This window comes from Nematostella vectensis, chromosome 9, assembly GCF_932526225.1.
Source record: "Nematostella vectensis chromosome 9, jaNemVect1.1, whole genome shotgun sequence".
Lineage (NCBI taxonomy): Eukaryota > Metazoa > Cnidaria > Anthozoa > Actiniaria > Edwardsiidae > Nematostella > Nematostella vectensis.
The window spans coordinates 14784421-14798566 of record NC_064042.1 but is presented as its reverse complement, the minus strand read 5'-3'; the positions used below and the strand labels follow the sequence as shown (position 1 = coordinate 14798566).

General features: G+C 43.2%; 1 protein-coding gene across 1 annotated transcript in view; it reads right to left on the bottom strand.

The window, feature by feature from the left end:
• Positions 1 to 151: 151 nt before the first annotated feature.
• LOC116605551 overlaps positions 152 to 14146 on the bottom strand; it is a 74422-nt gene continuing 60427 nt past the window's right edge. The window contains exons 11-17 of the mRNA XM_048732113.1: positions 7373 to 7669; positions 5869 to 6163; positions 4881 to 5257; positions 3902 to 4114; positions 3210 to 3555; positions 2574 to 2680; positions 152 to 2046 (exon numbers count right to left, since the gene is read on the bottom strand). Coding sequence (XP_048588070.1) covers positions 1505 to 2046; positions 2574 to 2680; positions 3210 to 3555; positions 3902 to 4114; positions 4881 to 5257; positions 5869 to 6163; positions 7373 to 7669 — 2177 coding nt within the window. The 3' untranslated portion in view covers positions 152 to 1504. The remainder of the gene's footprint in view (positions 2047 to 2573; positions 2681 to 3209; positions 3556 to 3901; positions 4115 to 4880; positions 5258 to 5868; positions 6164 to 7372; positions 7670 to 14146) is intronic.

Sequence of the window (14146 nt, the reverse complement as noted above, 5' to 3'; positions counted from 1 at the left end):
CAAATCTGCATGGTGATTTATGCTTTTTTATATTCTTTCCGACAGAAAACTCATATCATAACCCAAACACAGGAAGTTTGAGTGGGGGAAGAATGATTTGATGTCATGAATGCTGTAGTAAAAAAAAAAAAAAAAAAATATTAATTCTACATACCACCAGAAAAAACGTTTATTAAAAATGCTAACACTCAAATTAAGATATGACAACTTTAAAATTTTCAAAAATTACAGCCGTGCAAGAAGAATTCAAATCAGCAATAGGTTTTCTGTTCGACGACAGAATAAACAGATAAAGCATTAGTTTTTTTCTTGTGTTATTTCATAAAAAGAACATTTGCAATAAGTTTCCCAATGGCATTGGTTTAGCCTACATTCATATAGGATAATGGGAATCCAACATGATGCAGTAATGGGATGAAGCAGGTGTTTTAATTCTGGTTATTATGTGGTTTTCAAACGAATTTTATCCATCCAAATCAATTTGTTTTTTAGAAAAATGATTCTATTGCCACCAGATGAATTCGGAGATAAGCGCCTTCGCCGTGATCTGCGGCTATTCGATAGAAAAGAAATAACTCCGAGATGTGTTTAGAATACCTAAAATGCACGACATCATGTTAAAATAATGAGCAGGAAGACATGCCGTTATAATTAATACTTAAATATGGTAATGTCGTCATCTACGTTGCTATGACCAACATCCTAATGTCATCAGAACCTTAGGTCTTCATTCTTATTAACAAAATCTTTCCACCGTTATCATATAGCAGTCGTCATTTTATCACTATAATTCCAAGTCATCGTCGCCATCGTCACCACCATAATCATCAACATCATTACCATCATCATCATCGTCACCGTTGTCGTCATGACCATCATCATCATCATCGACACCGTCGTCGTTATCATCATGACAATCATCATTATCAACGTGATCATCATCATCAACATCATCGTCACCATAATCATCATCATTACCATCATCATCGTTATCGTTGTCGTCATGACCATCATCGCTATCAACATCATCGTTACCACCATCGTCATCATCGTCATTATTTTTATCATCACCCTAGCGCTATTCAACAAGCACAGCATTACAATGTGGACCCCAAAAAGCGGACCATAACAAACAACTTTCGCCATTTAAAAATTATTTGGTCAATAAGAAACGTTGAATGCTGGCCGAGCGAGCGCGGGGAGCTTTGTTACATGATTGGGTGAGTCGCTGTGAGATGCTTTCAAGTGGAATATGATTGGTCATCCATCGGAAAGATGTGAGCATGGCCCTCTGTGTCCCCTCTATAAACTGTATGTACACCGTGATGTATTACGATAACCGTCAACCTTATCCTCATCATTAATCATGCTACTCAGGGGGTAGTACTCAGGGGGCTTTGGTTGCCGGTTACTTTAATGCTGTCCAAGTCGTTCAAAAGAGCATGCTGGCGCTAGTTAACCAATTCCTATCTCAGTTTTTTTCTTTTCTACTTATATCTAAGTTCTACCATTTTTTATTGTGGTGGACGTTCTTGTTTGTCAAAGCCTTTTTCATTTCCCATATCTTTTTTAGTTCCATCTCAGCGTTTTCCCTTCGCAGCGCCGCCGTGTTTGTCTTGGGCCAAGTCGGGGCGTCTAAAATATCCCCACACCCCTCCCCCGAGGGGTCAAGTACACAGTCCATGTAGTGCTGCATATACTCTTTAACATACGTCATAGGTACCTCGCCTTGCGATAGCAAGTGATAGTGGAAGTCCTTCATATTGAACTTATCTCCAAGCCTCGCCTTTGCCTCCTTCCGTATTTCCCAGAATGCAAGTTGGCCCGTCATGTAGGTGGCAGCTTGTCCCGGCCAGGACTGGTAACGAGTGATTTCCTTGTCGACAACGTCGCTGTCGTCCCAGAGATATTTTGAGAACAGAGATTTGGCCTCGTCACGTGACATGCCTTTGTAGTGGAGGCCTGGGTCTATGATAAGCCTAAGGGCGCGCCATAGCTGTGCTTTCACCATCCCGTAATACTCTAACGGATGTCCCGTGAAGACGTCTAAGGAAACACAACAATTTTTTTCTTCAAATGCCAAACAGGCGCGTAACCAGGGATTCTCGAGAGGGTCGAGAGGGTGAGCAGACATCACAAGTGTCATAGCTTCCCCATGTCTTCCCAGAACTCTTTGCGACGCGCGCGTGAAACCGAGGTCTTTGGGCAAACTTCGCCATCCTGTTAACAATTTTGCCCCCGACCTCGGTTTCACGCGCGCATCGCAAAGGTTTCTGGGAAATTACCGTTGGTTGAGGTGGGGCGCCTCCTTGCCCCCAATCCTAGCTACGTATCTGCACAAAACACGCGAGTAGCCTGGGTTTTCCTAATCACATCTTTGTTACTATATTAATTAAATACTGGAAGAAATGGTATGTGTGGAAATCGCAAAATAACCATCTAACAACAAAATGTTATACGTAATTAATTTACCAAACTCATTAAAAAATTACGTAATCTGCCAATTAATAGATGTTTTCTCGCACATGGTATTTTGATAAAGTCACAAGCTGACAGCTGCTCCCACTGCATACCTGTGTCCATGGTTGTGATAGGGTTTTCGGCAAACATCCCCCAGCCCTCGGAAAAGGCGGTGTATTGCTGGCCTTCAAGTTGGTCAAGCGATAAAGCACACAGGTCCCTGAAAAACGTAAAATAAATAGCAAGACACTAGGAAAATACCCTGAGGAAGTGCTTCCTAAAAGCTGACAATAATGCATTTATTTCACTCCGCTCTTCTAACCACGCTTTATCCCTTCATTTTTTCTTACCCTCATTGTCAAGGCTGAGAAGAGCATACGTGAAAAAACGGAGAAGTACAAAGTGAGTAGCCGCAGTGTACGTCATAGGTTATGTTGTAATGTTCTTATTATCTACAGGTGTAAGTATATTATCAATTCAAAGGGTTAGGAGAACGGTTCCTTAATCCTGTTAAGCAGGCGTGAGCGTGTGTTATATGTACTCAGTGATGTAGAGAACAGCGACGACATTTCAAACCATACGAAAACTTTTCGCTGGTTTCCTCAATTTCTCTGGGTTTTTATTTTTCCTCAAAATAAACCGCAATGCTTGTCTCTCTTTTCACCAACTCACCACCATAAAGGTTTTCTCCTTTTCTTTTGTTTAAGACGCAAAGTTGGAGGAACCATGTACCTTTTCCTTCTCCCTACCTGAAGTTCTCTATAAATCCTTGTATCTGTAAATGGTGACCAGGCCTGGCCTCATGAGCGCTGACCGCCCACTCGGCGTATGGCGGGCCCATGCGGTCCACGAAGAAAGGGATATAATAATACGCCGGTCTTGGGCACCAGGATTGGCTCGGCGCATAACTTTGCACCCCTTGCGCGGGGTTGAAGCTGATCGCGAGGGACACGGGGCACGAGGGGGTGGTCTTCATGGGGCCGTCGTGGTGAAATAGGGGTTTTAGTTTGGGATTAATGTAATCGATGCTGTCTTTCGCCACTTTTATCCACTTTAGCATGGTCTCGTAGCGCTTGGGGCAAAATCTTTGGGCGTCTGCGAAATAAAAAAAAAATGTGTGTTATTACAGCGCTCAATGACCTCTGTCACGCAAAGCGCTCTGAACTCTGTAACGCAAAGCGCACTGAACACTGTCACGCAAAGCGATCTAAACTCTGGCACGCAAAGCGCTCTGACCTCTGTAACGCAAAGTGCTCTGACCTCTGTAACGCAAAGCGCTCTGACCTGTGTAACGCAAAGCGCTCTGACCTCTGTAACGCAAAGTATTCGGACCCCTGACAGGCCGTGCGATTTGAAGCCTGTCACGCAAAACGCTCTGAACTATTTTGATTAGTAATTCTTCCCCTGAGATAAAAACTAGTAGGTTTATTGTGAGATTTACCATAAATATTGTTGCATATTTTGTGAGCTCTCTCATCAGACTCGTTGGCCGGAAATGGCTCTTGATTCAGGAACATCTCCGGTTGGTTTATATGCTTGATAAAAGCTTTAACCACCTCATCTTCTCTCTCGAGGCCGGTGATGTTTCGTGCGACTTGGACCGCCTCAGCGTAAAAAGATTTCACCATCCGCCAGCCCATTTGGTAGACTTCCTCTAGTAAGGGGAATATAAGGTTTGATACGTAAGGCATGCATGCGTACTTGTAGTGCCAAACATGTAGTGCAAAAATGACAGATCCGCCCATTTTTTTCTTATTTTACCCCACGTAAGAAAAATAAAGGTCAACAATACAGTACAGTCCAAAGATATTTATTTTTACTATTAGATTAAGTCTCAAAGGTCTACCTCTGGGTGTAATATGTACGGAGTGATTAAGAACCTGCAGTGGTTCATGGGTAACGTATAAATGGCTGAATCCTGGTGTCTGACAGACGTGTGAACGTTTAGGAACATAAATAATGTTAAAACTTTCTTATCCTTGTTTTGTTTTTACTTAACGCTTATTTTCTTATTTATTTTTATTTTCTTATTTTACACATAAACTCTCTGAGTGCAACCCTATTTGAAATAAATGTATATATTAGTTGTGGACTACTAGATATTTTAGGGAGGTCAATCATACTGGATACTCTGCCCCTGGCTCGATACAGTCAACATTTTTAAGAAATGGTAGCTTTGTTTGTTCGAGTTTAATTTTGCACGTTAAAAAGCTCTTTTCAACGAACCTTTATTATTTCATTCAATATTGGAAGGCAAAATTATGCGATGAATTTTTGAAATAGCTACTTGAAAACAAAGTTTAATATTTTATTTTGCAAATGAAATCGATAAAATCGCAAATATATCCTCCAAATCAGCCGATGGAAATGGATGCTTTCTCACACTTGACACTGGCAAAGACTTTCTACCGCTGACTCACCGGCCGTATAAGGCAATGTAGTAAAGTACGCCAGGACATTGTCGTAGGCATCTGCACCCCGAACAATCTCCCCACCAGGCAAAATCTTTCGCGTCTTTCGTCCGGTCCGCCTTCCCTCAAAATACACATAATCCAATGGCAAACTCGACATCCCTGTGATGACGTCATTTGGTGCGCAATACAGCGAATGCGAGTCACGTAGGTAACGCAATAACAGCACTAAAGGTTTTCCAATGTGCTCTACGATGGACTTCTTGAAGGATTCCATGTGTGTTTCGCCGTGTTTTGCTATCCAAGAGAGTGCGTTACTGCTATTGGGCTGAAACGCGCGAAAAAATGCTGTGGTGTTCATGATGTAATTCCCGGGTTCGATCCATCTAACAAACAAATACAGCCAATACAGCATATAAGGCCATTGCTCAATTACTTGATATAAATGCATTTATCATTCCCAACAGGGTAAATTTAATTGTTAAAATGGTAACTGTTTCGTACAGAATCTCTTGTTCCACATGACTGATAACATTGCTTAGAAAATTCTACTTCAAATGCAAATGCCGGTTAGTAGATGTCTTCTTTATCCGAAATCTTTGTTGCACAACCTCACTGAATCCAAAAACCTTGTCTCGCTTAGTCAAAGAATTTGGGGGGCCATATCCATTAATTAGTTTTGATTGACATCATGCTATTTCCAAACGAGACAAGGATTTAAAATTTTGCAAAGTAGTGCAACAATAATTTAGGCTAAAGTACGACATCTAACGGAACTTGTATTTAAAGAACAGTTCTTGCAGCATAATGCCGAGCGTAAAAAAAGCCTGAAGTTTGATCTTCAGTATCTTTCTTTTTACGTGCAAAATCAAACAACCTTGATTTTCATTTTTCTAAAAAAATAATGTGCTTTAAAGGAAAATGTCCTTGATAAGCTGCCAATAGCTAATTATACCATATAATAGCGCCATATGTTATACAAAAACTTAAACGTTACCCTAGTATATCTTCGGCGGAGAATCTTTCCGCGACTTCAGGGTAAGTTGCAGACAAACAATCATATCCTGCACGACATTCAGCCGCTGACCGCACCATGCCGGCGACCACTCCTCTTCGCACATTCTTCTCATACTGTGTTATCCCTCGGCCGTCGGCCTGGATCGAGCGGATGACAGCCTCCAGGTCCGCAGGGGACTGGGGTGTGAAGTAGACGAGAAGTGTAGCCAGTTGGACCTTGGCATAGGAGATGCCTTCTCGTCCGCAATCACTGCCTGGGCCGAGCATCCAGGCACCTGATTCATCCACAATTTAGAACGTCAGTCGATTCTCTCGCAAGTGGGCAAAAATAAAGGTATCTGTGAGAGCTATCCGCTTACTGCGGTTTACTGCATTTTTTATCTGCTTAAGGGCCTAAGGTATTATCTTTTGAGTCCGTTGCTAGGGAAATTTGTTTATTTTATAAAAGCTTCTGTTTTTTGTCAAATCTCTTGAAACTTTCAACATAAGTGTTTTAGACATAAATGACACAAGTTATGACGTCATCTGACCACTCCCATGGTCACGTGACCCAGAACAGAAGAACGTGTCGGAGAAGCTACTGTTCAAATCTAACATAATTTTTTTTTGCAGAAATATTTTAACATTACTATTTTCTAAAAGTTCAAGCATCGGCGCGCGGCAATTTTAGTCTATATAACCGAATGTAGCGCTTTTCCCTTTCGTAGCAACGAGATAGTAACATAGGCTTTAACCGCTTTCTAGCTCCCATCCACAATTTAGAACGTCAGTCAATTCTCTCGCAAGCGGGCAGAAATAAAGGTAAATGTAAGAGCTGTCCGCTAACTGCGGTTTACTGCAATTTTTAACTACTTAATTAACCGCTTTCTAGCTCCCATCATTTAAACAAACGAAATTACATTTGGTGCCTTTTGATTGGTCAGTGTCTTACGGAGAGGTGGCGTGATTGGAAACCATTTCAGTGTTGCCCAATAAAAACGCTTCAAGGATTTCGATTGACGGAAGCCAGGAAGTTGTCGGCGAGAGTTTACAGAATACGTCCTTAAATGAAAAATCAAATTGTGCTCATAGTAACAACCTTATTATTGCTTCATTGATTATTAGTGTAATTCTCTTCCTCATAATTCATTGGGTATTATATTCATAAATACACTGAAATTTAAGAACATCGTTAAGAACACATTCAGCTTTAAAATGTCCCAAAAATATGAACGGCCCAGCCTCAACAGACAACAAGTTATGTCATGTAAGTAATGTCATGTAAGCAGAAAATTACTCTGACAGTGATATAATATTGGTTACACGAAAGAGGAAACAAAGGCGAATTCGAAATACTCAAGCTTCGGAGGTGCCAGCACTCGTGACGACATATTTAACAAGTTTGCTGGATGGTAGACTGGGATTTGAAAAGTCCCATAAATAGAGCCGTCCTCTTATGATGAAAGTGCTACAAAAACTTCGTGTCTAAACAATTCATCACTTACCTGAGTAATAATTGTCCAGGAATGGGCTGCCGTAGTGGAAATCCAAGAAGTATTCTGCCTGTGCAAATATCTTCCGCTCTCGGCGTTTCAGCCTCCTCTTGTTCACTTGTATTTGTCGCAATTCTTGAGCTAGTGCCAGCGAGGAGTCCGTTATTGACTTGAGCTTGTCAGGCGTAGGGTTGAAGGGCCTGTAGGCCTGTCTCCTCTCGTTGTACGTCATCCCAGATATGTAGAGAGTTACAAAGGGATAAGCGGTCAAGTAGGACTTGCGAATCTTGAGGAGAAACTCGGGAAGACCTGGAAAAATCAGTGCAGAGATCACCATAATTAACCTGCATTACTGCATTGTGTAAACGTAGGGGTGCCACTTTTTTATGTCAATGGATGTTTGCGACTGTGTTTTGAGTAAATAAAGAGGTGCGACTGTATTATGTGTCCGCTGACAGGTGCGACTGTATTATGTGTCCGCTGACAGGTGCGACTGTATTATGTGTCCGCTGACAGGTGCGACTGTATTATGTGTCCGCTGACAGGTGCGACTGTATTATGTGTCCGCTGACAGGTGCGACTGTATTATGTGTCCGCTGACAGGTGCGACTGTATTATGTGTCCGCTGACAGGTGCGACTGTATTATGTGTCCGCTGACAGGTGCGACTGTATTATGTGTCCGCTGACAGGTGCGACTGTATTATGTGTCCGCTGACAGGTGCGACTGTATTATGTGTCCGCTGACAGGTGCGACTGTATTATGTGTCCGCTGACAGGTGCGGCTGTATTATGTGTCCGCTGACAGGTGCGACTGTATTATGTGTCCGGTGAAAGGTGCGACTATGTTTTGCGCTACCAACAGGGCGTGGCCGCCTTGAGGTGCCGCTGTTGCGTGACCTCAATTACGTGAGATTTTGTGTCACGCAAAAGCTTCCCTTAAACACGAACGCGCGCTCTAAAAGGGCGTCGTCATTCACAGCTCAACAAATAAGCAAAATTCATCACTTCAAAGCCTTGCGCGTTCGTGTTTAACAGGATGTGACCTGATGTTCGCTTAATGTTCGATTATGCTTTTTGTGCAATGGTGGGGTGACGTAGTGTTCATTAAAAGATGTGTCACGTAGCGATCACCAGGCGCGTCCAGCAAACGGACACAATTCTGTCCACTGAAGGGCGCGTCTATGTGTAAATCTGTATATTTAGTGCTGCAAAAAAGAAATATCGAGTTCTCCATGTTTTCATGTTCTGCCCTCGCGATTTTACGGGACGGGTCCTACGGTTCAAACCTTCTTCTCCTAGACATAACTATTCAAGAGCTAGACATAGCTTTTCAAGAGGCCTATCAAATTTGGTTAAATACGGCCAATATATTTGAACATTTCAGTCAACATCTACCCTCAGCCCTGCCCTTAGCCCTCAAAGCAATGTGTTGACAACCAAGACTATTTATGGATAGGATCTAGGGACCCCACGCAAATAGAACAGGGACTTTAACTCAAACACGTTTTATAGCAGTGCAATCACACTTTCAATCGGTTTCCTTTCATTTCTTAGAATTTCGTAAAAATAGTTTACCGATGCGAATTCTATTTGAATATAACTTTGAAAAACTTGCAAAGACCAGGATAGGCAAAGGATGATTAGCACATAAAATAAAACAGACAGAACGCATTTTCACGTGCAGGCTTCAACAACATATGACATTTTTTGTGTGCCTTTCCCTTCTCCTCCACTATGGTAAGGTCCCAGCATTGCTCTATGAGGGGAGGGGTAGTGAGAAATCTAGCCCTTGTCTCGAGTGTTGTAGCAGCATACTCGGTGGGAATACTTGGGGATTTTACTTTCTGGTGTGAGTCTGGACGCGTTGCGGTGCAATCATCGGCTTACCTGCTCGTTTGGCCTCGTCTGAGTATTCACACGGGTCAACAGCTGGAGACGTAGTCGCGTTTGTAGTTGAATTGGTATTTTCGATTGACCTTCTTGGTCGAAAACTGCGGCGTGTTTCAACCAACGTTTGTCTGGTCGCTACAATTATTGTACACGCTAAACAACACACAGCTAAGACAACTAAAAACGTCGCCGCTAATATTCGTCTACGACGGAGACTTTCTTTCCTCTGCGAATCTTTAGATTCTTCAGTAGAACTTCGGTGTAGAGTTATTTCCTTTTGTAATAAATCCATGTTGTCTTTATGTATATCCTTTGTCACAGAATTATGAAGTTGGCAAGAAACTCCAGTGTCCAGAACTTAAATGGAAGGAACTTTTAGAATTGAACTCTAGATTGTTGACTCTACAAGGCATGGGCTTTCTTCAGGATAATAATGATGCAGCAATAAAAATAGAGTCTAGAGTTTCCCAAGGGTTTAAAAGGTCGACAGACTCTATCAATAGTTTATCAATGTCAATTGGATCGCTAAGATAAACACGCAGAGCACTCAAACTTTTAATCAAGTTAAAGAGGCCCTTATGGAAAAGTAGGAATTCGATCCTTGTAACGATTGCCTGCCACCAATACAGAGACTCTAATCCCTCAAATGAAGAAATAAAGTCTGTTTATTTGCCAATTACCAATCTTTTTATACATAACCATACATAAAGAGGCCTTTTAAGGCCTAATAGGAAGGATCACATGAAACGCTATCCTTTTTTTAGATATTTATAACCGGTTTTATATTAGAAACTGTAAGCCTGATGTCCGATCCCCCATCAACGGCTGGATAACTGGTGGAAAGCCCCGGTATAGTTCTCATGGGGAAGACTCAAGAAAAACGATGACGAGGTACGTACCTGAAAGCGAAAAAGACGGCGGCGCAGATGAGACCAGTTTACAAGCCAAGTGTCACACCACTCGGTCGGTCACGTCATAGATAACCACCAGTATGTGGTGATATATTCGGCACTTATACAGACAATATTTTGTGTTTGAACCTATACATGAGCACTGAACTAATTTTACCTTAAGCTATGAAACAGAAGACGATTGCCAGACAGATAACGGAAGAAGAAAAACTTGCGTGAAGATACTGCCAGTACAACTTCCAGGTCACCGTACCCATGACCCTGTCCTCTGCTTCTTCTTCCACGTATTTAAAACCTATAGCCTCTCTCATCTCCCCTTTCATCTGGACCGCACCCATTCCCGCCTTAGTGCAAGTTGTCCTCGCCTCAGCCACCATCAACTCCTTTAATGGACTACTGTCCTTGATCTCATTAGAGCTAACCTGAGTTTCAACAAGACATTTTTCTTGTATCATCACCCGGTCAGCGTGGGATTGATGAGTGACTTGGATCCAGAGTTTGCTTCCCAGCTCACCGCAGATGCTTTTGTCGAATATTTGCTGTCCCACGTGGGCGTCCACCTCGCTGAGAGGATCGTCCAACAGAAAGATATCCGCTTCCTAGGATGGTTTGTGTGAGGGCATGGGATGCCACAAAATGGTGATTTGTGACATTGATGAATTCATCAAACGCAAAAATATCTCATGACTGAAACATCTTCAACACGAGGTTTCGCTATAAAAGGGAAAGCTCCTCCCAACAAAGGGAAAGCTCCTCAAAACAATCAGTTATCAATCGGCCGTCAATCCGTCATTATGTCAGGACAATTGCTCTGAGCGCTGAATTCAAATTTCATATTCGAAACCAAATTAAATATTGCTAGACTTGTCCACCCAAAATGTTCCGATTTAAAGTAAAATAATGCTATACCAAGCTGTGCGTGCTCTTAAAGGCAAGTATTTCCATCACAGCGCGAGAATAATTTATGCAGATGTGTATGCAAAAAACAGTTATATTCTAACCGACTGAGGCTCAGAGACAGGAAGCTTATAATTTGTGACCGCTAGCGTGGCAGTGTTCTGATTATAATTGCAAATTGGAGCCCGGGGGTGGGAGGAGCTTTCCCTTTAATAGCGGAACCTCGTGTTTCAGACAAGACGTATAATATACCATGGTGTCAAGGGAGTGCAACAGGATGGTCATGTGCTGTGTGACGAAATCGATGAGGTTATCAAAAACAAAATTATTCGTATTTCATTAAGGTGCAATGTGTGTCAAAGGGTGGAACAGAATGGTCACGTTTTGTGACGCGTGAAATCTGATAGACACATCGTCAGCCACCCAGACTAACATGTAGTTCAAGGAGGTAATCATGTGATGTTTGACGTCATCGGTAGCGCCAAAAGCAGTAGTAAAGCTACATATTAAAATTATTGAACGTAAAGAAGCAATTTTTTCCTTTGGAGCTCCGCTTTTAGGTATTACCAAAATATATACTAATTTCTAATAAAACTGGGACAAAATGCTGTTCAATTAAATACTAATACCTAGAAGCCATACCAATTTTAACCTTTAATTCAGTTGTATACTGCAAGTGGTTAAAATAAACACATCTATCTATCTGTCATATATTCTTTATATTCATGCAAGTAGCCTCCAGTTGACTGGCATTCATGCAAGTAGCCTCCAGTTGACTGGCATTCATGCAAGTAGCCTCCAGTTGACTGGCATTCATGCAAGTAGCCTCCAGTTGACTGGCATTCATGCAAGTAGCCTCCAGTTGACCGGCATTCATGCAAGTAGCCTCCAGTTGACTGGTCTTCATGCAAGTAGCCTGAAGTTGACTGGGATTCATGCAAGTAGCCTCCAGTTGACTGGCATTCATGCAAGTAGCCTCCAGTTGACTGGCATTCATGCACGTAGCCTCCAGTTGTCTGGCATTTATGCAAGTAGCCTCCAGTTGACTGGCATTCATGCAAGTAGCCTGAAGTTGACTGGGATTCATGCAAGTAGCCTCCAGTTGACTGGCATTCATGCAAGTAGCCTCCAGTTGACTGGCATTCATGCAAGTAGCCTCCAGTTGACTGGCATTCATGCAAGTAGCCTCCAGTTGACTGGCATTCATGCAAGTAGCCTGAAGTTGACTGGCATTCATGCAAGTAGCCTCCAGTTGACTGGCATTCATGCAAGTAGCCTGAAGTTGACTGGGATTCATGCAAGTAGCCTCCAGTTGACTGGCATTCATGCAAGTAGCCTCCAGTTGACTGGCATTCATGCAAGTAGCCTCCAGTTGACTGGCCTTCATGCAAGTAGCCTCCAGTTGACTGGCATTCATGCAAGTAGCCTGAAGTTGACTGGCATTCATGCAAGTAGCCTCCAGTTGACTGGCATTCATGCAAGTAGCCTCCAGTTGACTGGCATTCATGCAAGTAGCCTCCAGTTGATTAGCATTCATGCAAGTAGCCTCCAGTTGACTGGCATTCATGCAAGTAGCCTCCAGTTGACTGGCATTCATGTTAGTAGCCTCCAGTTGACTGGCATTCATGCAAGTAGCCTCCAGTTGACCGGCATTCATGCAAGTAGCCTCCAGTTGACTGGCATTCATGCAAGTAGCCTGAAGTTGACTGGCATTCATGCAAGTAGCCTGAAGTTGACTGGCATTCATGCAAGTAGCCTCCAGTTGAATGGCATTCATGCAAGTAGCCTCCAGTTGACCGGCATTCATGCAAGTAGCCTATAGTTGACTGGCATTCATGCAAGTAGCCTGAAGTTGACTGGGATTCATGCAAGTAGCCTCCAGTTGACTGGCATTCATGCAAGTAGCCTCCAGTTGACTGGCATTCATGCAAGTAGCCTCCAGTTGACTGGCATTCATGCAAGTAGCCTCCAGTTGACTGGCATTCATGCAAGTAGCCTCCAGTTGACCGGCATTCATGCAAGTAGCCTCCAGTTGACCGGCATTCATGCAAGTAGCCTCCAGTTGACCGGCATTCATGCAAGTAGCCTCCAGTTGACTGGCATTCATGCAAGTAGCCTCCAGTTGACTGGCATTCATGCAAGTAGCCTCCAGTTGACTGGCGTTCATTCAAGTAGCCTCAAGTTGACTGGCATTCATGCAAGTAGCCTTCACTTGACCGGCATTCATGCAAGTAGCCTCCAGTTGACTGGCATTCATGCAAGTAGCCTCCAGTTGACTGGCATTCATTCAAGTAGCCTCCAGTTGACTGGCATTCATGCAAGTAGCCTCCAGTTGACTGGCATTCATGCAAGTAGCCTCCAGTTGACTGGCGTTCATTCAAGTAGCCTCAAGTTGACTGGCATTTATGCAAGTAGCCTCCACTTGACCGGCATTCATGCAAGCAGCCTCCAGTTGACTGGCATTCATGCAAGTAGCCTCCAGTTGACTGGCATTCATGCAAGTAGCCTACAGTTGACCGGCATTCATGCAAGTAGCCTCCAGTTGACTGGCATTCATGCAAGTAGCCTCTAGTTGACTGGCATTCATGCAAGTAGCCTCCAGTTGACCGGTATTCATGCAAGTAGCCTCCAGTTGACTGGCATTCATGCAAGTAGCCTCCAGTTGACTGGCATTCATGCAAGTAGCCTCCAGTTGACTGGCATTCATGCAAGTAGCCTCCAGTTGACTGGCCTTCATGCAAGTAGCCTCCAGTTGACTGGCATTCATGCAAGTAGCCTGAAGTTGACTGGCATTCATGCAAGTAGCCTCCAGTTGACTGGCATTCATGCAAGTAGCCTCCAGTTGAAAGGCATTCATGCAAGTAGCCTCCAGTTGAAAGGCATTCATTCAAGTAGCCTCCAGTTGACCGGCATTCATGCAAGTAGCCTCCAGTGGACCGGCATTCATGCAAGTAGCCTCCAGTGGACCGGCATTCATGCAAGTAGCCTCCAGTTGACTGGCATTGATGCAAGTAGCCTCCAGTTGACTGGCATTGATGCAAGTAGCCTCCAGTTGACCGGCATTCATGCAAGTAGCCTCCAGTTGAC